Source organism: Pagrus major, chromosome 10, assembly GCF_040436345.1.
Source record: "Pagrus major chromosome 10, Pma_NU_1.0".
NCBI lineage: Eukaryota > Metazoa > Chordata > Actinopteri > Spariformes > Sparidae > Pagrus > Pagrus major.
In genome coordinates, this window is record NC_133224.1 from 22,827,027 (window position 1) to 22,849,788 (window position 22,762).

At 38.9% G+C, this 22,762-nt stretch overlaps 2 protein-coding genes across 4 annotated transcripts; both read left to right on the top strand.

Moving 5' to 3' along the window:
• The first annotated feature begins 125 nt into the window (after window positions 1-125).
• Window positions 126-5,410, top strand: mfsd8 (major facilitator superfamily domain containing 8). The gene is made up of 12 exons (XM_073474962.1): window positions 126-537; window positions 771-853; window positions 1,195-1,238; window positions 1,489-1,729; window positions 1,816-1,929; window positions 2,058-2,202; window positions 2,368-2,426; window positions 3,194-3,302; window positions 3,440-3,574; window positions 3,659-3,762; window positions 3,997-4,223; window positions 4,309-5,410. Exons 1-12 carry the CDS (start codon window positions 479-481, stop codon window positions 4,513-4,515), a joined length of 1,527 nt encoding a protein of 508 aa, XP_073331063.1. The 5' UTR covers window positions 126-478; the 3' UTR covers window positions 4,516-5,410.
• A 452-nt stretch (window positions 5,411-5,862) lies between these two features.
• Window positions 5,863-16,368, top strand: LOC141003433 (uncharacterized). 3 transcript variants are annotated; one of them, XM_073474771.1, is made up of 18 exons: window positions 5,863-6,027; window positions 6,222-6,250; window positions 8,887-8,953; window positions 9,082-9,326; window positions 9,426-9,506; window positions 9,599-9,658; window positions 9,741-9,902; window positions 10,276-10,443; window positions 10,548-10,611; window positions 10,729-10,819; window positions 10,902-11,043; window positions 11,440-11,544; window positions 11,786-11,885; window positions 12,050-12,260; window positions 14,116-14,193; window positions 14,328-14,430; window positions 14,904-15,010; window positions 15,417-16,368. In XM_073474771.1, exons 1-18 carry the CDS (start codon window positions 6,006-6,008, stop codon window positions 15,514-15,516), a joined length of 1,935 nt encoding a protein of 644 aa, XP_073330872.1. In that variant the 5' UTR covers window positions 5,863-6,005; the 3' UTR covers window positions 15,517-16,368. The 3 variants fall into 3 exon arrangements, with proteins under 3 accessions (XP_073330872.1, XP_073330873.1, XP_073330874.1); XM_073474772.1 differs by having other exon boundaries at window positions 5,917-6,027; window positions 14,119-14,193; window positions 15,417-15,593; XM_073474773.1 differs by having other exon boundaries at window positions 5,917-6,027; window positions 12,122-12,260; window positions 15,417-15,593.
• Window positions 16,369-22,762: the final 6,394 nt, after the last annotated feature.

Genomic DNA, 22,762 nt, shown 5'->3' on the forward strand with positions numbered 1-22,762 from the left:
TTTTAAAAAATGCTTTGAATTATTGGGCCACGGTATAACAGTCTACTGTGAAAACAAACAAAAAATAACCTTACTTTAATTCTCACTGACATTATTTTGAAAAGATGAGCAGGAAGAGCTCTGTTAAACTCTGCTCGACTTCACAGTTCTAAAGTCTCGCTGTCTGTGGTATCATAGTCCAGTTTTGTTCGCTTTTAAGTGTCGTCTTTTGTTATTTTACGACACACTCCGCCGAACATGATGTGTGGTAGTAGTTACGTTAGCGTATTTGCAAGAATGTACGGTGCTAGTTTGAGTTGCTAACGTTAGCTGATACTATAGCTAGCTTTCCAGAGCTTTTCAGAAGCCTCGTAGTTAGCGTTAGCTGTGTAGTTCACTGACCCTCGGCTACATGGCGACCTAGCACCTCTGTTTTATATCTCCGAAGTTCGTCATAATTTTGCGGGGTTGCAGTTATTTTTTTTTGTTTTTAGCTAAAATGTCTCAACTTGTTGACTCTGACGATACCACTCCGCTGCTCGGCGATGATGCAAGCAGGTGAGTGCAGAGTTCAATGGCCACAGACTTGACAAATGAGCCACTGTGACCTCAGCTGGGGTAAACAGTAGGAGCGTTTCAGGTGCAAAGGACTACTAAGCCTACTGTATGTGAGCCATGCATTATATAAACCTTTGGGGCGACATAGGTTTGCTATTTTATGTTGTGTGTACAAGCCTGTATCAATAACCTCAAATCACCTGCACTTATCATCTTGCCCGTTTACACTACAGTGATGACTCTCAGGATGAAGACTACAAGAGTAGGTGGAGGTCCATCAGAGTCATGTACTTCACCATGTTCCTCAGCAGTGTAGGTGAGGATGCCCATGAGTTTGGACTCTTCTATTTGTTTAATGTAGAAATCCAGTTACAGAGACACATCATCAGGGTTTCAACAAAAAAGACAAATGAATAATGATTAACTGTTTTGTAACTGCTCTGTGTATTGATGGAGACACTGGATCAGTGCCAGTAGAGCTGTTTTGTGACTCAAAGTACATCTTAAAAAGCAAAATGAGAAATCCTCATCTGGTAGAGATGCATACAGATCCAGATGTGTTATCTAAGGTGCATCTAAGCGTTTGTCCTGGTTCTGTTTAATATGATATGACTGATAAAACAATATTTAACATCTGTGTTTTATGTACCCTTGCAGGTTTCACAATTGTCATCACGTCACTTTGGCCCTACTTACAAAGGGTATGTATGGCTTACATTGTTTTTCTTAAAGATTGCTGACACTGCTGATGTCAGTAATACAAATCAAGGTCATCTTTGCAGGCTAAACAGGAAGTGAAAGAGGATGCAAATTATGCTATTCTTGCCCTGTGCACTAGTCAAACTGAGTAGTAAAGGGCACGTTCTGGTTATGTGTCAAATGTACTTATCAATAATGACACTCTCAAAGTTGAGTCGAGTTAAATGTCTGTGTTGGTTATGTTTCTCGTAGATTGATGACAGTGCCAATGCCAGCTTCCTGGGATGGGTGGTGGCAGCCTACAGTCTCGGTCAGATGATTGCCTCACCCATTTTTGGTCTTTGGTCCAACTACCGGCCACGCAGGGAGCCACTGGTGTGCTCCATCTTCATCAACCTGTCAGCCAATATCTACTACGCATACGCATACCTGCCCAAAACCAATAACAAGGTCCACATGCTCTTGTCCAGAGCCTTTGTGGGCTTTGGAGCAGGTGATTTGTGAGGGTCTGAAGATTAAATAACTGTCATTCTCATTTACCATGACACATGTATCCTAACATTGGTCTTTTCATGGCAGGTAATGTTGCTGTGGTGAGGTCTTATGTTGCTGGGGCCACATCACTGAAGGAGAGGACCAGTGCCATGGCTAACATGAGTGCCTGTCAGGCCCTGGGTTTCATCCTGGGACCAGGTAGGGCTGGCTATATTTTGTCCATATTGTGATAAGTGTGCAGTGTGTAAGACAGGAGAAATGACAAGAAAAAAGTTGTGGGTTTGTTTGTTTTAACCTTGTTTTAACCATATCCTTGTTTATGGTAGCGCTGCAGGCATGCCTGTCATTCATTGGAGAGAAAGGTGTCACGGTAAATATCCTGGACCTGCAGCTCAACATGTACACTGCTCCTGCCTTCCTGGCTGCAGCTTTTGGTATCATCAACATCCTGCTGGTTCTTTTGGTGCTCAGGTGAGGCTTTCCCTTCATGTATGCACAATTTGCCTCCTTGTTTTCTGCAGATCTTGGGACATGCAAATAAGATCCCTGCTGCTGTTCCGTCAGTGTATGTACAGTATTAGGTTTCTCAATGCTATTTTAATTGGTTAAGATGTCTGCTGTGATTCTTGTCAACAGAGAGCATCGTGTTGATGACCATGGGAGACATCTTCGAGCCATCAACTACACATCAGAAGGTACTACTTCTGTCTTTCTTCCTTTTTTTCAAACCAAATTTATATAAAGGTTTTGATAACAGGTAGTGATATAGTGAACAAACAGAGAAGAAGTGGGCTGCAGAGGCCCTAGTATGTGACGTACAGAAGTGATAATAATATAATTTTACACCAAAATTAGAACTTTATATGGGATTTTTTTAATATGGGCAAACCGGCTAATAACAGCAGACGTAGGTAGACGAGTTTGCCTGTTGTTTATTTTGTGGTGTTTGATGTTACGAACACCCCGGAAAACAGGGAACAGCAAAAGGTAGCATGGAGGCCAGCGACAATGTTACTATGGTTATTTTTAATATAGGAAGTATTTAGTTGCCAGCGTCCGAAACTAGGGTGGAAAAGGGGTGTAAATTAGTGTGTCCATCCGGGTGTCATTCTTCCATTACAGTCAATCGAATCTGGAGCCCAGAAATATCCATAACAACTGCATGGTCATTTGAACCTTAATAAATGTCGATTGTACCCTTTCCCAATGAAGATAAAAGCCCAATGTTAGTGTGTTAGTGTGTTTTTTGTCCAGTGTAGTGGAGATTACCAAGAGAGAGATCATGACACAAGGCAGCCTAGCTCCACAGGGCAGCCTTGTTCAAGCCTCTACCACTAATACCTCTGAGAATAATTGTCAAAATAAGAAATTACATTTAACAAGTGTAGTTTCCGTTGCAGGATATTGGTAAGGATATTGTTTTTTTATTCAAGCCTTTACTGTCTCCTTCCCTTTCCCATAGATAGAGTTGACATTAGTGAAGAAACTGAGGAGACCATCGATCAGGTAGCGGTCCTGACTTCCAACGTCCTCTTCTTCATCGTCATGTTCATCTTTGCTGTCTTTGAGACGTATGTATTTCATTCCACACTAATGAGGAAATCCAGTTAGATATCTCCAAGACACTTTTTAAAAATACTTTATCTCTGCATCTTCATTATCAAAGTTTGAAAAACCTGACGCTGTACATTTTTGTAATTTTTATCAGAATTGCCACCCCTCTGTCCATGGACATGTTTGCTTGGACAAGGAAAGAAGCTGTGCTCTACAATGGCATCATCATCTGCGGCATTGGATTTGAATCTATATTGGTGTTTGTGGCTGTAAAAGTTGCCTCTAAAAGGTGCCCTCCCTCATGCATGTGTGGATTACATCAAACATATATTTCAGCTTCAGTGAATTTGGTTAAATAAGAGTTTCTCTCCAGGGTCGGGGATCGTCCTGTGTTGCTTGCAGGCTTGGCCATTATATTCATTGGCTTCTTTATTCTCCTTCCATGGGGAAATCATTACCCGAAGATCCAGTGGGCAGGTGTGCACTGTTTTAATTGTACAAATTGTCTGGCTTTTTCTGCTTTCATTGATTGAAAAAATCCTTTTTTGGGATTCTCTTTGGTTTAATAGTTTGAGATTTCTAACAGAATTTTTTAGCAGGATTTCTTTGGGCTGTAAGAATACAGCTGAGAGTAACATTAGATAACTGTCTATAACTGAGTCTGGCAGAGAATTTAAGTGCTCGTGTTCTGCTTTTCTTTTCAAAACACAGACCTCAAAAACAACTCTTTGGTCAGTCGCATTTCTGAAGCCACGATAGCTTCCAACAGCTCTTTGGAGCCCACAGGCTGCCCGTACGAACAGACATGGTGCCAGTATACTCCTGCCATCCACCTGGCACAGTACATCTCATCAGACTTCCTCATCGGGGTGGGATACCCAGCCTGCAACGTGATGTCCTACACACTGTATTCCAAAATCCTTGGACCCAAACCTCAGGTATGAAGACTGTAGTGTTATTTTTAAAATACCAATGATTATAGTGCTTTAAACCACTTCTCAAAATCCTGTTCACTGTCTGCAGGGTGTGTACATGGGGTGGTTGACGGCCTCAGGGAGCGGGGCGCGGACATTGGGCCCAGTCTTTGTCTCCCAGATCTATACTGTCCTGGGACCCCGCTGGGCCTTCAGCCTCATCTGTGGTATGGTGGTAGGGGCCATCGTCCTCCTTAGCTCTCTTTATCACAGACTCATCGCCTTTTCTGTACGCCACGGAAGAGCTGCAGAGTAACAAGTGAAGTCCCCTACTGAAGACACTGGTGGAAGATTCCTACTTTTATTCTCAAAGACTTTAAGCCAAAGTCCAGGCTAAAATACTCTGTTGATGTTACTTACTTTAAAATATGGTAACTGATAATAAGCCTTTGAGATTTTGTGACTCAGGGTTGACCTTTAAACTCGAAGTCGAAGAGATAAGGCCGGGTTATTTCTCACGGCTGCACCGCCAGTTAATAGGGAGCTTGCGCTGCAGCTGCACTTTAACTCACTTGTTGTGAAAGAAGCCATGTGATGCCTTTTTATAATCTTACATGACATTGCCTTGGATGAGGGGGGTCCATGATATCAAACCAATCATTGTTTTAAATCAACGAGTTACTTAATATTTGTTACTGAAAGCTCATGTTTTATGTAACTGCATTGTTGTTCTCAAAGATAAATTAATTATTACATTTTTTTTAAACAGACTACTTTTACGAAACAAAGATCTGAGAATGTTATAAGAATGTCTTTGAAAACTTGAAAATAAATTTGATCAGATTGTTGTATATTTAATTTTTACTGACATAAAATGTGGTGACAGCTTAATTATGATTGCTTGATTAGGTGTGACATTCCCTGTACATTATTTACTGATTGAACATTTTGGGGGGTTTTTGTGTTTGCAGTGATTGTTGTCGTGCAAGAAATGTGGCTTGTGTGAGAGAAGCAAACATTGCATTTAGGGTTTAGATGAAAAATTTCCACATTCAGGTGTTTTCCTCCAAAGGAATATTATAATATGATATAATATCTTTCCTATTTCTGATAACGACTCCACTTGTGGTTCTTTAAAACTACAGGTTGTATCTGATGTGTGAATGTGTTGATGCTTATGAGTGACACATTAAAGAATTAATGTGATGTTACATTCTCAATCTCGCTTAATGTTTATCTTTATCAGGGTTGATAAGTCATTGTATCACAATAAGCTGATGCAAAATGTGCATGATGCAAAACAATACACCACCGTGAAAGACTTCACTGACCCTCTGTGGAAGCATTTAAATGTTACAGCAGCACAAGGGACAAAAAAGAAGCTATTTACATGAAATAAATGTGAAATAAAAATTATATTTAAAGACATACATTGGCCTATATAATGCACCAGTGTACATGCAGAAATATTATTATTATAATTACATTTATTTGGGTAGTATAGTGACTCTTAAGTATACAGTAGGCTGGATATTATAATACGTAATAAAGAGAGGCTGAATGGCCGTGCGGCCAGCAGAGGGCAGCAAAGGACGTCCCGAAAGTAGTGTCGCAGCGCGCATGCGTTAAAAAAATAAAAACCCAGGTTGCGTCCGTTCTCGCGGGAGGTGTTGAGAGCGCGCTAAAGACATGCCAGCAGCAAAAGTTAGGGGCTGTCCACAATAGCGTTAATTTAATGCGTGTTTACGAGTAATAAACTCGAATGTACGAGTATATGAAGCGGTGAGAAGGCATGTATTAATAAACATGGAGATATATCAAGAAGAAGGTGAGTAAATTCACGTTGGCCTCTTGGAAGAAGTTGGTTACTTCAAGCTAACACGCTAGCTCGCTCGTAGCAGTTAGTTGGAAGTTACCACCGAGTGTACACAGATACATGACTGCCACGTCCTGTTGGTTTTATTTAACGAGAATACAGAAAGATTTGACCTGTGTTTTCCCCTCTCTGTCTCTCTCTTTCAGAGTATAATGTTACACATATCCCAATGTTCGTAAGTACACCTTTTACATTGTCCTCTTTTGTGTGCGTGCCCAAAAGCGACGGCATCTGGGAAGCGCCCACATGTTGGTTTTATGTGTGGCGATAATGTCGTTCAGACAGGGGTTATAAAACTGCTTTGTGTGGAGACATGTCATCAATGTATGAACAGCCGTCGTGTATCTTTATACTTATAAAGTAATTCAGGATTAATCAGACTAAAACTTGATCAGTCTCGCTGGCTAATGTTTGTTTTGAGACTCTTTCAACAATGCACGTACTTCCTTCCTGTCTGCACACTGCATTTGTGAAGTGCGTAGTTAACATTCACGTACTTCTCATGATGATACGACACAAAACAATGAACCAAACGACGTGTTAACACAAATTAAGAGCTTTGCAGCGTAATCTAAACGCTAAAACTCACTTTGGATTGAAAACAATGATATGAGAGATATAAAATCACGTTGTTTGCAAGATGCAGCCACACACTGCGTTTTCATTTCCACACAACATGTATGTTTAATGGAAATGTTTTGATCAGAACACATGGTGGATCAAACGCATGCAGAGCCTCCTTTCCTGTGTTGAAAGCTACATTGTTTACATTGGACAGCGCCATCTTCCCCCATGTGGATGGTATGCTCTTCTCTGTGCACTGCTGGAAGACCACCACATACAATATCAAGAGGATTCACTCTAAATTACACCATCTACCATATAATTACACAACTTTCCTGGGTCTCGACCTTTTGACTCGGTCCACTCCAGTGAAATTGACTGAGTGTAATGTGTTGCCAGGTCAGTCTGATAGCAGGCAATATAAAACTATACAGCCAAAATTATAAACTTTGTACTGCTGTGATTAATTTCTTGGCCCTGACATTGAGGCTATGCAATATGACCAAAATCTCTTAACAAATATATATGACGTATAAAACGCATTTAAGGAAATTCTGTTCATTTTATTTTTAACTTTGAGCAAATTTTCAATCAAACATATTGTATAATATACGATATTGTTTTGAGCACTCAACTTGACTGTACTATTGTGTCTCTCATCTGTAGACTCTCTACATACTGTTTGTCGTGATTCTTACATAGATGGTAAAAGAGGGTTGTGGTGATTGTGTCTGTTGTAGGATCTGTTTGCGGTATAATGGATCCTTTGCATGGCACGACATTATGACTCGTCATGGCAGGAAAAGCACAGGTGTGACAGATAACATGAATAATGGCTGAGTCAGTCTGCACGATACCAGAGCCCTGAAACTGGCTCAACTAAATGGAAAGCAGCCATCGTTAATGTTATTAATTCCACCTTGTGCGTTTCCTTCTTTAAACAAGTCAGTAAAAAAAAAAAAAAAGCAAAGTATGGTTTTTTGGCCCGTGTCAGACTTTTCATACAAAGGCCATGTGACACTCAGGGTTCGTACGGGTACTGGAAATGCTTGAATTTTAAAGGTTGTTGTTTTCAAGGTTTTAAAAGTGCTTGCATTTTGGATAAACTGCTTGAAGTTGTAGGCCTAACTGCATTACTTCATTATAAATTGTTTTATATTGGCTCAGCCTGGTCATATAGGAGGCCGAGTCTATATAAAGGCCAGTGACACAGTTTGAAAGATGACATTTCTTTTGTGTTTCCCTTTTTAGAATGCTATCACAAAATATAATTTTGGCTGTTTATTTAAAAAATAACATCTGATTTAATGTGATGAAGTGCAATGATCATTTTGACAGATATAAGTTGCTGGAAAGTGCTTGAAAAGTGCTTGAATGTGACAGTGGAAAAGGTGTAGGAACCCTGGACATAGCTACGAGCTCCGTGTTTTGTCTTGGCTGTCCAGAATCCTTCCTATGTTCTGAATTACCCTGTTCTGTCTGTTTGTGTTGTCTTCATGCAAATTTCCTGCTTGCATCCGTGCCTTGTTGAACAACACAGAGCATCATTCAACTGACATGTCAAAATAATCATAATATAAGCATAATATGAAACAAAAGTTTTTCTTTTGTCACACAAAATAAATGCTTAATATTGGACAGCAAGATAAACAAAAGCAGTATCTTGACTTTGTTTACACACTTTAATAATTCACTTCCTGAGGCTTTATCTGTAGCTCAGTGTTTTCCTCATTTTCCTTACATTTCTGCTGGTGACATACTGTGCAGTTAATGACTCAAGTACAGCCGGCTACTTTAAAGGGTATTCTAAAGTTATAAAATACGCATTTTCAGCAAATTGGATGCAGTCTCACGGCTCCAGACAAATGTTTCACACTGGTTACTATTCAGTGCACAACACATTCAGCTGTGCCCACTAATGTATTTGAATCTCACATCACATTATGTAAATTATTGTAAATGTTGTTGGTTTTACATGTTTACTGTTGTATCAGTGCAAATAAAATAGCTTCTCTGCTGATGATCCAGTGAGTCAGCTGACACTGATGAAAGGAAAGTGAAACTTAAGGGTGCAGTGCATCAGTTTCAGTAAACTCACCACAACTCCAGGTTGCAGTCGGCACTGGTACTGGCACACAGCTGTACATGTCGGAAAGTTAAAGTTTCCAGGCTGAATATGCTGAGCTGATCTGATGTTTGTAAGAAACTATGTGGAACTTGCATCAACTCTCCCATTCTCCTGTCCAGCAAAAGGTTGTGGATATGTTTGACTCTCGTCCTGGGTTTCAACGGATAGTAAGACTGGGCCTTCTTGGTAAGCAGACATCATATTACACATTTGACACACACGTCTGTTTTCAGTGTTTTATTTGTGATAATGCATTACCTACCAACCTTTATTCAGGAAACTGTTAGGAAACTAACAAAAGTTCTCTTTCATAGCCAATATAGGCTATACTGACGAGCTAGATGATACAGGTGAGGAGGATTACCAATTTGACCCTTGGGCGCATGGTCAAAACAATTCCCGTCAATACTCAAGGCTGTCTGACAGGACTACTGATAGAGGATTGAGTGGGAACCATACAAGGTCATCCGGCTCAGTTTATCCACTTCCAACGCATTACTACGCTGCAGCTCGAGACGTTCCTCTCCCATCCTCTGTAAAAGTACAACCCAAAGAGAGTGTGAGTTCACTTTTATTTTGTATCACTCTTATTTTGTCAAGTTAGTTCATGATAATGTGAAGTGAGTTGAGATGGTTACAATCTCTTTGCTCTTTTTAGAATGCAGAAAGAAAAGCCAGATTATTACAAGACGAGAAAAAAAGCAAAGAAAAGGCTGACAAGAAGCGTCTTAAGAAACAGGTAAAGTCTGCACCGTCCAATATGAGTTTCATAGCACTCGGTGAATGTCAAATTGTGTAACTTCTGTGTGTGTGTGTGTTGTTGTCCAACAGAAACAGAAGGAAAGAAGGCGCCTTGAGAGGGCAAAACAAAACCCTGTAAAAAATAAAGAGGTAGTCATCAATTTTGTGCAACATATTTTAAAGTGTTGTTAATGTGTGCACTCATGTTTTTTTTTTTTTTGGTGTGTTACAGGAAAAAGTCGACACACAGCAATCCAATGCAGAGGAGAGTAAAGCAGTTAATGATAAATCCAATTCCAGTGCTTCAGCGAAAGATACAGACAGCAGTGACGGTAGTGAAGACGAGTCCAGTGATGAAGATGGTGACACCAAGAATGACTCGGACGACTCTGAGGTACCAGGAGCTCACGGTGTTGTAAAACGTACTGATTTATCTCTAATGTAGAGAATGTTAAGCACAACATGTTTGCATTAAATCAAATCTCGGTGTTACGTAATAAGTCTGTAGTTTAGTTTGGTCACTTAAAGTGAGAGGTTGTATTTAAGCCTGGGACCTCATTAAATGAGGTCCCAGGACCTTTTCTAATACAAGGCATGCATCTAAAATTGCAAACGGGAATACCTAAATTGTACTTTGTCATAACTGTTCAAATTTAGATGCTTTTGCTCATGCCACCCATGAAAATAAACGTGCACTCCTCTGCTTTGTACATCTTAACCACTTGGGATGGTGACTCATTGTGTCTCTTTCTATTTTTTTTCCTAAGGAACTGGATATGACAAGTACTTTTGTGAGTAAAGCTGCTCTTATAGCCAGGCGGAAACTGGAGCAGAAGCCCAAACCTGAGTGGAGGGAGAAAAAGAAGACCCCGGTTAAAGGAGAACCGAAAACCGTCCCTGACGAACCTAATGAAGACCTGGAGGGAGAGAAGAAGGTGAAGAATTCTGCATCTGAGACAAATTCTCAGCAGAAATAACAGGATTACTCATTATTCTAATGACTGCTGCTCATCTCATTTCTCTTGTGCTCTCTGGACAGGATTCTGCTGCCCCAAAGAGCCCCACTCTTGAGGATAATATAAAAACAAGTACTGATCGTGCAAGTAAGTTTTGTCCATCTCATGTACACACGAACATGTAACACTCATGATTTATAAATATTTATTAAGGTGTAAATTATCAGTGAGATTTAAATCTTCTCCTTTTTTCTTTCTCTATAGATATGGGAAATAAGTTTGCAAGTGCTGGAGACTTTAATATGGCCGTGAAGTGTTTCACGGATGCAATTAAATATAACCCAACAGAGTTTAAGTAAGAATATGACCCTTTACTTCACTGATCATTCTTACACATCACATATGCAACTTTTTAACAGTTTTTTTTTCTGTCGCAGGCTGTTTGGCAACCGTTCCTTCTGTTTTGAAAAGATGCAAGAATATACGAAGGCGCTGGCTGATGCAGAGCTGTCTCTAAGCATGTGTCCAGGCTGGGTGAAAGGTCTGTTTAGGAAAGGCAGAGCTTTGGCAGGTCTAAAGGTAAATATTCTCAAAACCGGTCTGCATCAGTGTTTGTACCATAACACTCCTAAATATGATCCACCTCTTAACAAGATGTGACTAACTTCAAAGTTAAAGTCATTTTTCATGAGTGTTTACATTGTTTTGTTTACCTCCAGTACGTCACGTTGGAACGACTTTGCGATCACTTTGGCCTTGTTGCAACACCGTTGAATCAATTCCAAGTGTCATTGAGCAGCAGAGGCTCACATTATTTACTCAGACTTGTTTTGACTAGCTATTGCTGTAAACATTAATAACTGGGCTGATTAGTCCGGCAGCCATGACACTCAATGAGCCTGAACTTTGATTTAGTCCTAAGGACGTGAGAGCTCATAATTTTTTGTTTGTTTGTTTCCTCTTTTCTTCCTCCAGAGGTATGAAGAAGCTGCTCAGGCCTTCATGGAGGTTCTCAAACTGGACAGTACATGTGCAGAAGCTGCTCAGGAACTAATGCGGGTGCAGATAACACAGCTAATGGTGTGTAACAACAAATGTATCGTCTAATGTGTAGTCTAGGGCTGCAACAAATGAATGTGTCGATTAATCAGATTGAAAGAATAAAGGCTAAATTTTATTTCCAGCATTTTGTTGAAAACTCAAGACAGTTAAGTCTTTTGTACAGTTATCTTTCAAACAAGTACAGACAAGGCCGCTATAATAAAAACAGAAATGAGGATGCAGGAGGTGTTTTAACCTGAAATTCTGTGTTTTGTTTCAGGCGTACGGTTTCACCCGGGAGCAGAGCTCAAATGCCTTAATTATATATGGGACAGTAAATAAAGCGGTAGAGGTTCTGTCCAAATTAAACCAACAACAAGGTGAGTGTCTGCCTGCCTGGGATCTTAATATCCAGGATTAGATTTAAATCCCTTTGTTTTGTTGTTGTGAACCTGTCTAGAGGGCATTTCCTGAAAGCCCAAATTTCATTGGTTACTCACACGTGTACACCATAATAATTTTAAACGCTTGTCTTTGTTTTAAGGAGCTTTTCAAAATGGCACACTCCCACTGGCTCGGGTAGTGAATGTCAGCGGTGTCTCTCCTGTCCTTTCAGCCAACACAACCACTGCTGCGCCTCCTCAGTCGCAGGAGGCACCAAGAACACCAAATAAGAACAAACCTTTAGGCCCAGTCCAGAATATGTCCAATGTCAAGACTCCTGATCAGGCCACCAGTGAAGATCACCCACCACAGTGAGTATAGATTCAGTCACACTGCAGTGTCTGAAATGTCAAACATGACTTAAACAAAGACTCACCAGCATATTTTGATTATAATATGGCCATGTTTCCTTAGAGTCGAATATTTTGCCATATTTCCCATTTTCAGGCCTTGAAAAAGTCCATAATGACCTCTAAGATTACGCTTGGCAGTATTTTATTGACAAAACAGTTGAGATTAGCTTGTACAGACTTTATACTCCCGGTCAACCTACCCTTACAATGATCAAAATCATTGATTTCTGGGGCTAGTTCTATTCTGTCAGCTGTTGGATCAGTATCAGTGACAGTTGTTGGCTTAAAACATGCAGATGGTTGCAGATCTTTTAATTAATGCTCAACTACTCTGCAGATGGAGTCCTCACACTCAATTTTTTAACCATGTTTTAGTCTTGTGGCATGTGTATAGAGAAAAAAAAAATCGAGGCTTTCTTGTGTGGTCATATTGCCCAGCTCTAGTCACAACTTTGTAATGCATCAATAATGTATAGAAAACAGATCCAGTTTGTTACTTCTTGTCTGATACTGGGGGTTGTTGGAGCTGCTGTATAATACTTGCAGTGTCAATGTGTCCTTTGTGAAGGGTAAACTGTCTGCTGTTTAGGCTTTACACGATCAGGATTTTTGGGGCCGATCACCGATTAGTGAGTTTAAATAAACCGATCACTGATCCGATCACGTGAGGGAGCAATATTTGTATTTAAATAACTTGTTAATTTACTGTATATACTTATGTACTGTTTACTGAGTATCAACAAAAGTATTCTCAAGCATTTTTGCCAATGTATAACAATCTTTGCCATGCCCCAAACTGACAGAGATGCAAGGGTAAAACATCGAGGACCTCTAGAGGGCATTCAAGGACTGGCTAGTCATAAGTTCAAAGTATGGATCAAAGTATGCCAGCAAGCGTTGAAATGCGGGGTTCTCCACAATATTAAATGGCAGGTCGGCCAGCACGATAAACTCCATAAGTTTCCTTGTGCCACCCCTTGCCTTCTGACTGTCACGGCTATACGGATGGGTACTGTCTAAAGTAGTTTGCTTTAGCATCCGTTTCGGTGTTTGTTTTTCTTTTTCCACGCTCCGTTTCTTGAACTCGGCATGCTCCTTGTATTCCTTATCCAGGTGCCTGATTAAATTTGTCCTGTTGAAACATTTTGCAGATGCTCCCCCATGAGGTACTCTAGTGTTGCACAGATTGTAAATAGCTTGAGTTGTATCTGTCTCTTTCACTCTGAAGAAGTCCCACACCACCGACATGTTTGTTTGAATCCGACAGCTAATGATTCAAGATTCAAAAAACTTTATTGTCCGTCACATTGTGACAGGGCTCAAAATTAGCTGTTGGATTCTAACAAACATGTCGGTGGTGTGGAACTTCTTCGGAGTAAATGAGACAGATAAGAAACAAGCCATCTGCAATCTATGCAACGGGAGCATCTACAAAAACTTTCAACACGACAATGACATCATTGATCGGATCGGCGAATTAAGACATTACAGTCGATCTCACAAATTGCATAAAATGCAAAATATCGGCCAATCAGATCGGCGGAAAGCCTACTGCTGTTTGTACATGTGGATTGGATGATAGTCACTGAGCTGTGGTATTTGACAAGCTTAATTAAGTGCTCTACCGACAGGATACTTTATTATTGGGATTGCTTCTTGTCTAATTAGACAGTATATTCTAAGAGAGCAGAAAATCATTGAATGCTTTCATGCTGTTCAAACTTTGTTATGAATGATGGTGTTTTGTTTTTTTTGTCACAAATATTCTCTGCAGAGGATGTCACATTATCTTGTCACTGAATTTTTCTTTCAGCAGGGAGCTGTTTCCAGTTTGGGTGGGAAACTTGATTTACCCAGTAACAGAGACCATGATAACTAACCTGTTTAACAAGTAAGAGAACGTTGGTTTACTGTTCGTGCTACTGAGACACTTCTCGTCTTAATATATTTTTCTTTATCTGAAACCTTTGTAGTCAGACACGCAAAAAATAGGAAGTGATTACTTGGACTCGTCTTCTCTTGCAGGGCCGGGCTTGTCTATAGTGTGAAGCTACTGAGTTTCAAACGATGTGCCTTCGTAAACTATACAAAACAAGAGTTTTGTGAAGAGGCAATCCGGCGCTTTCATGTAAGAACACCCTGAACTCTGACTAATGAGCCTAAATTACCATGTGCACTCTACTTGTGTGGTAGCCATTTTGTTTTCATAGTACTTTACACGTTTCCCTTCCTCTGTATTCCATTTTCTGATGTTATAATGCTGCTAATATGTGCAAAGTGGCAAGTGAGGTTTTTGAAATTGCTACCAAAAAGCCCATATTCAAGACTGAATGAAAACCTGAATTCTCATAATTTTGCTACTTTTTACAACTACAAGAATGCTTACAAAGCTTCAAAGATGAAGTTTTATTTCTACATTCAGCTACAAATACCTCCTACATTGTACCCATGAGCCCTGTCATCTGTTCTTTTAATGATTGGGCTTAAATTTGACCACCAATACAGACATTGTTGCTCTCTCCCCTAAATGGGCACTCATTAGATCTGTTTTCTTCAAGATGACTGATATTTAATTTGTGTGATCCTTGGCCACTTTGTCAGGGCTCTGAGCTGAACGGCAACACGCTTGCTGTGAGATATCCAGACAGGATTCCTCGAGGCATGGGCATTTCCAAAACTGCCCTCAAAGCTGAAGATGAGAATGTGGGGTGAGTGATTTTAGAGACATAGTTGACACATTGTTATCTAAGCATAAAGACTGAAAACAGGGAAAAGAGCTAGCCTGACTCTGCAAAGTTACATACTGTAACTAATTCTTGACAAACAGCATTTTTTAACCACACGTCTCTCTGGTGGTTGCCTTGCAAACACACTGACAAGACTCGGACAGGAAGTTGCTGCACCTTTCTGCTGTTCACCAAGAAACGGTTACAGCACACAATTCCCAATAAACCAGAAAAAACTGTTTTTGCATGTCTGTTACTGTATAGATCAAACAAGCAAGATGCAACATGTACCATACTGAGCCTAGTAGGTATTATTTTTAAATAAACCATGCTAGCTGAAACACTTGTCAGTAATTATGTGTAAACATTTGATTTTTTTTTCCCCCAGGCACAACAATTGCGTTGATGGGAGGAATGCAGTTGGAGGCTACAGACCTTTTCGTCCACCTAGACACGTCCCTGACTACAGAGGCAACTACAAACACTGAAAGGAACCAAGATGCCTATTAACTGCCCTTATCAATAAAAACAATCACTTATATTGTCCGTCACGGATTCAACCACACAGTTTTAAGGCTTTGCTTCCTTTTTGAAGTATTTTTAGTAGACCACAAACCAATTCTTAATTATTTTAGTTTAAAATAGAAAGAATATAAGTATTAGTCTGAAAATGAGGCCCACTGATAAACAAATGATGATCTTTTATATTTTTTTAATACCAAAAGTAAAGCCTTAAATTACGGGGTTTATGTACAATGATTCCAGGTGTTTAACCAGAATGTCTCAATGCCACGATCGTTAAAGCCAGACCGATGATATTCTAGGAGGCTGTTTTAAATGTCAGTATTCAGGAAAATCGGTTTGTACATTACATAATTCACTTGAGGTTAGATTTTTAAACAGTTTGTCCGGCAGACTGTCTACAACAAGTTAAAGTCATTTCAGTGGACATAGACACACAGATGTTTTATGTTGCTCTTAATTACATATATTTACTTTAAAATAAGGTATTACAAGAGCCTCACATTTATGGCCTGTATCGAACTCATCTATATTCATTATCAACATTTAGAATCTTTACCATTTATGATATAACACAAGCTGCTTGCTATAAACAATCCTTATATTCTATAATACAACTGGCATTTATTTGTTGCATAGTTAAACACGGTTTGATTGTTAATGTTCATTTTTCATCCATAAGACAAGTTAAAATCTTCCAGCTCTTCAGCAGCGGTCGATCATGGGGTGGCATATTTTTGTTCTTTTATTCAGATTTCCTCATTAATGATGGAGTTTATGTTCTAAATGCAAGAATTAAAGATTCTTTAATATTCTGAGTTTCTGTCTCGTTATTTAAACATCTTTAACCACAAGGACCCCCAGAATATACTGTATGGTTGATGGGCCAGTTTTCCTTTATCATTTAACCAGGAATATTCCCATTGAGATTCATTCTTTTATAAGGGAAAAGTCCTGTCCTGGCCAAGACGGCAGCATAAAAAGTTTCACATAAAATAAACAAGCGATTGACTTCAAACAATCAAGTAACATCAATGTACAGAAAACACAAAGGACACCTGGCAACTTCTACTTACTTTTTCCCCAAAGGCCAGAGGAAGAAAGCTGAAAATGTTTGGTTAAAAAAGCATGGTATTTATAAAAACAAGAAGAAAAGACATGTAATATACGCAAAATGAGCACAATATGAACTAAATTAATAAAATATCAATAGATTAATGCTGTTACCCACCTTGAGTTACTTGTGCATATTTCTGAACAAAATCTGAATTAATTTAATTATGTCTAACTAATTGACTTACAGTAGACCCAGGGCGTTAGAGGTCCCTTGGGACATCTGCCCTCATTGTCCAGGCGGTAATCCAGCTTTGAACTTGAGTTGATTAAATTTTTCCAAATGTGAGCTTGAGCTCTCAGAGCCAATAGATGGCAGCACAAGCTAAGTACTGGGTCTAGGCTGAACAGGCAACTAAAGTAATCCTCCAAATATACATTGCCTTGTGAAAACTGACACCTAGATGTTTCTATTGCAGCACAACTTTCTTACATAGATATTATAAACATACCATTATCAGATGCTGGGATGGACTTCTGCGCTCTTCTGCAGCACCTGGAACAACAGCACCAGCAGCTTGAACAGTTAATCACTATAATTTGATGTACAGACTCAGCTTAATGTGAAACTGAAGTAATGAACGGTGGCGCTGTTAATACTCTATAGGTTTGTGTGCTTTGTGCTAATGACATTTCCCTGAAGCCTCAATTTCAACAAAGTTCACTTCATTATGTGGGCGACTGTACATAGCCTGCATTATCTAACAGCAGTAGGGACACCAATGTGCTTTTAATTGGTAGATTCTACATTATGTTTTACACAGAAGCACATTAGTAGAACACTTATTAATTAAGATTCTCGATAAGATGGATTCAAGACATTTCTGCCTGAGCGTACTGAAAAATGAAAAACCTGTTTCTACAGTGTTTGTTGATGCAACATCAACCATGAGGCAATCTGAAGAGTGACTGTGAAGTTTAAGGACACAAACATGGTATCCTAATGTTATGCTTAACACTTAACTTAGGCCGGTCTAAAAGTAAGAAAACAGTCAACATTGAGCACAATCTAATGTGTAAGGTTAAACATCAAACATTATATTGTATCATGTACAGTTTATTATGAGAGTTATTTGGAATTCTGACAGTTTTGGTTGTATAGTACTATATTCTTGACGTGTAGGATTTATGGATGGGCAATGTGCTGTTATTGTTCTGATAACTACAAATATAAGCTTGTTTTCCTCTAAAGCCAAATGTTTACATTTGTTTTTGTAAACATTAGGCTTTAAAAGTGCATCTAAAATGTATCAAGAGCCCTGGCTCTTAATTTGTTTATAGGCCTGTAAAAAAGTTACATAGTGCACCTTTAAAGTAATTGAGAATTTTTTTCCCTTGGTTCCATCCCTTTATCCAGATCAGCACCAAAAGTTAATGGGGTCTATTCTGGGTCGAGACCCATCCTTCATCCAAGTTTTGAGGAAATCCATTCAATAGTTTTTGTGTAATCCTGCTGACAAACCAACCAACCAACAAATGGATATGGGCAAAAACATAACCTGTCTTGCCGGAGGTAAAAATCTTTAGGGAACGTGCCTAATTATTACAACAGCATTTTCAATGGGTGAACGCAATTGCATAGCAAATATGTAAATAGTGTAACCAGAATTGTTAACATAAGTAATGGATGCACAATTTTATGACAATAAACACATGACATGTCATGCAAATGTCAATATGCAATTTAACTGTGTACATTAACAAAATAATGCAGTTAAGCGACTAGTATCTCCGGCACTGACTAGCGAGGGGAGCAACGTTGAATCGGCTAGTTGATTAATCGCGCATCGTATCCCTACTGTGTGCGACAAGATCTGTTGATAATTTGTGACAATACAAAACAAACTTAAAGAAGTGTTGTCTTGAATGCCAACGAGCCTCTGAGGATGTGATCTTGGTGTTAAAGTGAGCACTCAAGGTCACAGAAGAGTTTTTAGATACATAACCTGACACAAAATAGTCACTTCAAAATGTACAAAATACATAAATAAATAAGGAGTTGCATGCAAGCAAAGCTCAACTCAGATAAGGTCATACATACAGTACATTCCTCACTGATTAAAATGATCTTCACACGCTGAAAATGAAATAGAAACAGGCTTGATATTGAGATAAAATGATTCTATTCATGAATGAAACCCAGCACGTGATTTGTCTCATGTGAACCTGATGACTCCATTCTGATTTGATCATACGTCAAACTTGCGCCCCCAACTCTCACAACTATTTGGCACAAACTTTTTTGTCTCCAGGATTAAAACACAAACATTCACTTTTTATAACAACATGCACATAAAGGCATGAATCTAAAGCAGCCACGATCTCTGAGGTCTTAAGCATCTGCTGCCTGCTGGAACCAAATTAATGTTTCAGCATGATCAGAAATGCAGAAATGGAGGCCTTTAGCCAGCAGCAAAAACATCCAACTCCCTAATGCGAACTGATTACTGAATTTTTGCAAGTCTCCACCACCTTTCACCTGTCATCCTGCACACTTAATATGGAGTTTGTGTATTACAGCCTGTGGATGGGAGTGAATTATTAGTTTAGAGAGACATGATGCTACTTTCTAAAAAGCACACAAGTCATGAAAAATATGCAGAACAACCTTTTGTCTGAGGGATAATTAGGTGACTTGTCAAGTCAAACAAGATGGTGAGGCAGCGGGGTCAAATTCAATCAAGTCCTATCTATCAGTATCTGCTCTCGTTAATCTCAACCGTTAAATACAGATTTAAAGTGTAGATTTAAACAGTCAGATCAGCTGGTGTCTATAGAGCCATTCCACATGTTCTTTTGAAAATGAGATAAAAATACAACAGCTACAAGCAGTCGTTGCAACTCATCTGGCTTTTTGATGGCAACTTTGGGCTTAATTAGAGCCAGAAAACTTGTGATGTGCACCCAGCCGTGACTGTGTAGCAGCAGGCTACGATAATATCCGCTCTTTACCCCAGGTCTAAAACACTCTCCTCGGGCCAGCTCTGTTCAGATTGCCTATGGCCACGGAAAGCCTGTATAATGTCTGAGGCTCCAGGTGAAATGCTGGAGCTTCTTTTCTGTGTTAGACACGTCAACATTCCAGGGAAAGAGGGAATAATGAAATAAAGCAGTTGATAGCATCTGTAGAGAGGATGTTTGAGCCATTTCTTCTTTTTTGTAATGTTACACTTGCTGTGCTGTACAGGTTTGTGCTCTCTTTTTCCTGAGGCCATAAATAGGCAAGACTTTATTCAAAAACAAAGTGTTTAAGTGTCTGTTCGACATGTTAAATTTGATCTGGAATCTGCTTATTTTGTCTGTTTATCTTCATATATTTAAACACAGCAACGCTTTGTAACACTGCGTTGATCCTGTTTCGTGTAATAATCTCATTTCACTCTCATCCAGGCACTGAAATGATTAGTTGAGTGACAGAAAATGAACTATTTTGCTAATCAACATATCATATCAACAAGTCATTTCTTCAGCTGAAATGGCAAAAAGTCCTCTAATTCCAGATTCTCAGGTATGAATATTTGCTTTAATTATTTTCACAATTAATGTATTTATCGTTTAGTCAAAAAATTGAGAGAAACGCTCACATCACAACTCCAAAGTGACGTCTTCAAATGGCTTTTTTTGGTCAAACTAACAGTCCAAAACTCAAAGACTTTGCGTGTATGAAAAGCAGCAATTGACAGATGGTTTAGCTTGAAAATTTATGATTCATCAATGATCTAAATACTTGTCAATTAATTCTATTTTCATTAACTTATTATATCAGCTCAACATTTTATTTCTGACATGTCATTTCTGTTTTATTGTTATATCTTATATTACTGTTGTCATGATTTGAGTTTTTGGTCTAATTATTTCCTGTTTTATTTTGTAATTCTCTTTGGTAAATCTCTTCCTCCCTTTGTCCTTTTCCCACCTCTTTGTTCCCTGTCCACTTTTGTTTCATTTGTGCATTTTTCCTCATCTATTTAGGCCTGTGTTTTGTCAATATGTCTGTTCTGTTTCCCCACGTGTTCCTTGTGTTCACTGTATCCCTGCCTGTGTTCTCAGTGCTCATTTGGTTTGTACTAGAGCCCGACCGATAAAGGATTTTTAAGGCCGATACCGAGATCGGCTAATATATATTATATATATATATATATATATAAAAATCCAGAAAATTGTAACAAAACATACAACAGATTTCCATAACATTAGTTATTTGTAGTTATTTATGAGTCCTCACTGAAATAATGTGATAATGCAGTTTAAAAATAAACTTGTTTGTTTTATTGTCACAACAGAACAGAGGAACATCAAAATTACTAGCTAATTCCGTTTCACTCTCGGCTTACACGTAACAGCAAAACTGGACATGGTAGTCACAAATTTTGTCATGCTTATTTGAGTTAAGTACGGAAGCCCTAAAGGGCCATGCATTCATACATTTTATTTCCTCCGTTTTCCCGTGATAACGAGTTAATTTCATTTGTTTTCTCGAGATCTCAAGTTATTATCTCGAAATAACAACTGCCGTTTTCCCGAGATAACGGGATAATTTTCTCGAGATCTTGAGAAAACGAAACGATAGTGTAGTATATTAAATCATTGCAGGAAACATCATTCAGTGTAGCAATGTCAGAGGAGCAGGAGCATATCGATTACCACGTCACATATGTTTTCAATCAAGGCCTGACACAGGCTGAAATAGCATTATGCCTTGCTATTACAGATAATATACACATTAGTGTGCATAATCTAAAAAGACGGTTAGCAAGGCTTCAGCTATATCGGCGGCGCAATCTAAGTGAGCCTGATGTTGTCATTAACTACATAGCTGACCAGCTATGTAGTTAATGAGGAGATCTTGAATTAATTATATCGTTATCTCGGGAAAACAAAGTTTCGTTATCTCGAGATCTCGAGAAAATTATCTCGTTATCTCGGGAAAACAAAGTTTCGTTATCTCGAGATCTCGAGAAAATTATCTCGTTATCTTGGGAAAACAAAGTTTCGTTATCTCGAGATCTCGAGAAAATTATCTCGTTATCTCGGGAAAACGGCAGTTGTTATTTCCAGATAATAACTTGAGATCTCGAGAAAACAAATGAAATTAACTCGTTATCACGGGAAAACGGAGGAAATAAATGTATGAATGCATGGCCCTTTAGGGCTTCCGTAGTTAAGAGAACTGATGGGGATGTTCTTTTAACTGTTATTCAAGCAATGTATTTCTCGTGACAGTTGCCAACTTACCATGAACACACTTCACCGATGATCTCAGTCGTGGATAACTGGTTAGCTCTGCCCGACTCTGGCTGGATCAGCCGGTTGTAGGGTTTATGGCGTTCTAAACACGAGTGTTGCCAACAGGGACATTGTAGAGTGTCCTCTGGTGGACAAACTATGCAACGCCAACACTCATAACATGGTTGAAGGGTGTTTTGTCCGTTTTTATTTTATTTTTAAAATATTCATTTATCAGCCATTATAAATACAGATACCGATAGTTTGGAAAATGCCTAATATCGGCCAGCCGATATATCGGTCGGGCTCTAGTTTGTACTTTATTTAGGATTAGGATTTGCCTGCTTTCTCTGTTTTTGTTTCCTTTCATTGCCAGCTTTTTGTCTACTTCCTTTTGTATTTGTATTTTTGCATTTCTTATTGACCTCAGCATTGTTATTAAAGTTTACCTTTTGTTCTTTACTCTGCCTGCCTCTCCATTTTATGTTTATATTATTTTAATAGTCTGATTTTATCCGGCTCATTGCATGTCGATCAAACATGTAAAGCACCATTGTAACTGTTTTGAAATGCACTGTATAAATAAAGTTTATTATTATCATTCCCATTCACAGTAGCCATACCTGTTTTGTTTTGGCTCTCAGTGGTGGTTATTGCGGTTGTATCATATGAAAAAGTCACATTAGGGATTAAGTCATTTAGACATTTAAATTAAATGTAATAAATCATTTTTTGGATTTGTCATTTCATTTGGCTGGAAAAGCATCAGTACGACATGTCACGTCAGAATGTCATTTAGGCAAATGAGGTGAATCTGCAGCATCTCAATTAACACTTTGCTAATTAGGATGACACACACAAACAAAATAATCT

Coding starts and splice junctions, on each gene's coding strand:
- mfsd8 (XM_073474962.1), top strand. CDS start 479: ATGTCTCAACTTGTTGACTCTGACGATACCACTCCGCTGCTCGGCGAT. Junction 1,239..1,488: donor TTTGGCCCTACTTACAAAGG/GTATGTATGGCT, acceptor TGTTTCTCGTAG/ATTGATGACAGTGCCAATGC. Junction 2,203..2,367: donor CTGGTTCTTTTGGTGCTCAG/GTGAGGCTTTCC, acceptor TCTTGTCAACAG/AGAGCATCGTGTTGATGACC.
- LOC141003433 (XM_073474771.1), top strand. CDS start 6,006: ATGGAGATATATCAAGAAGAAG. Junction 8,954..9,081: donor AGTAAGACTGGGCCTTCTTG/GTAAGCAGACAT, acceptor TCTCTTTCATAG/CCAATATAGGCTATACTGAC. Junction 10,820..10,901: donor TATAACCCAACAGAGTTTAA/GTAAGAATATGA, acceptor TTTCTGTCGCAG/GCTGTTTGGCAACCGTTCCT.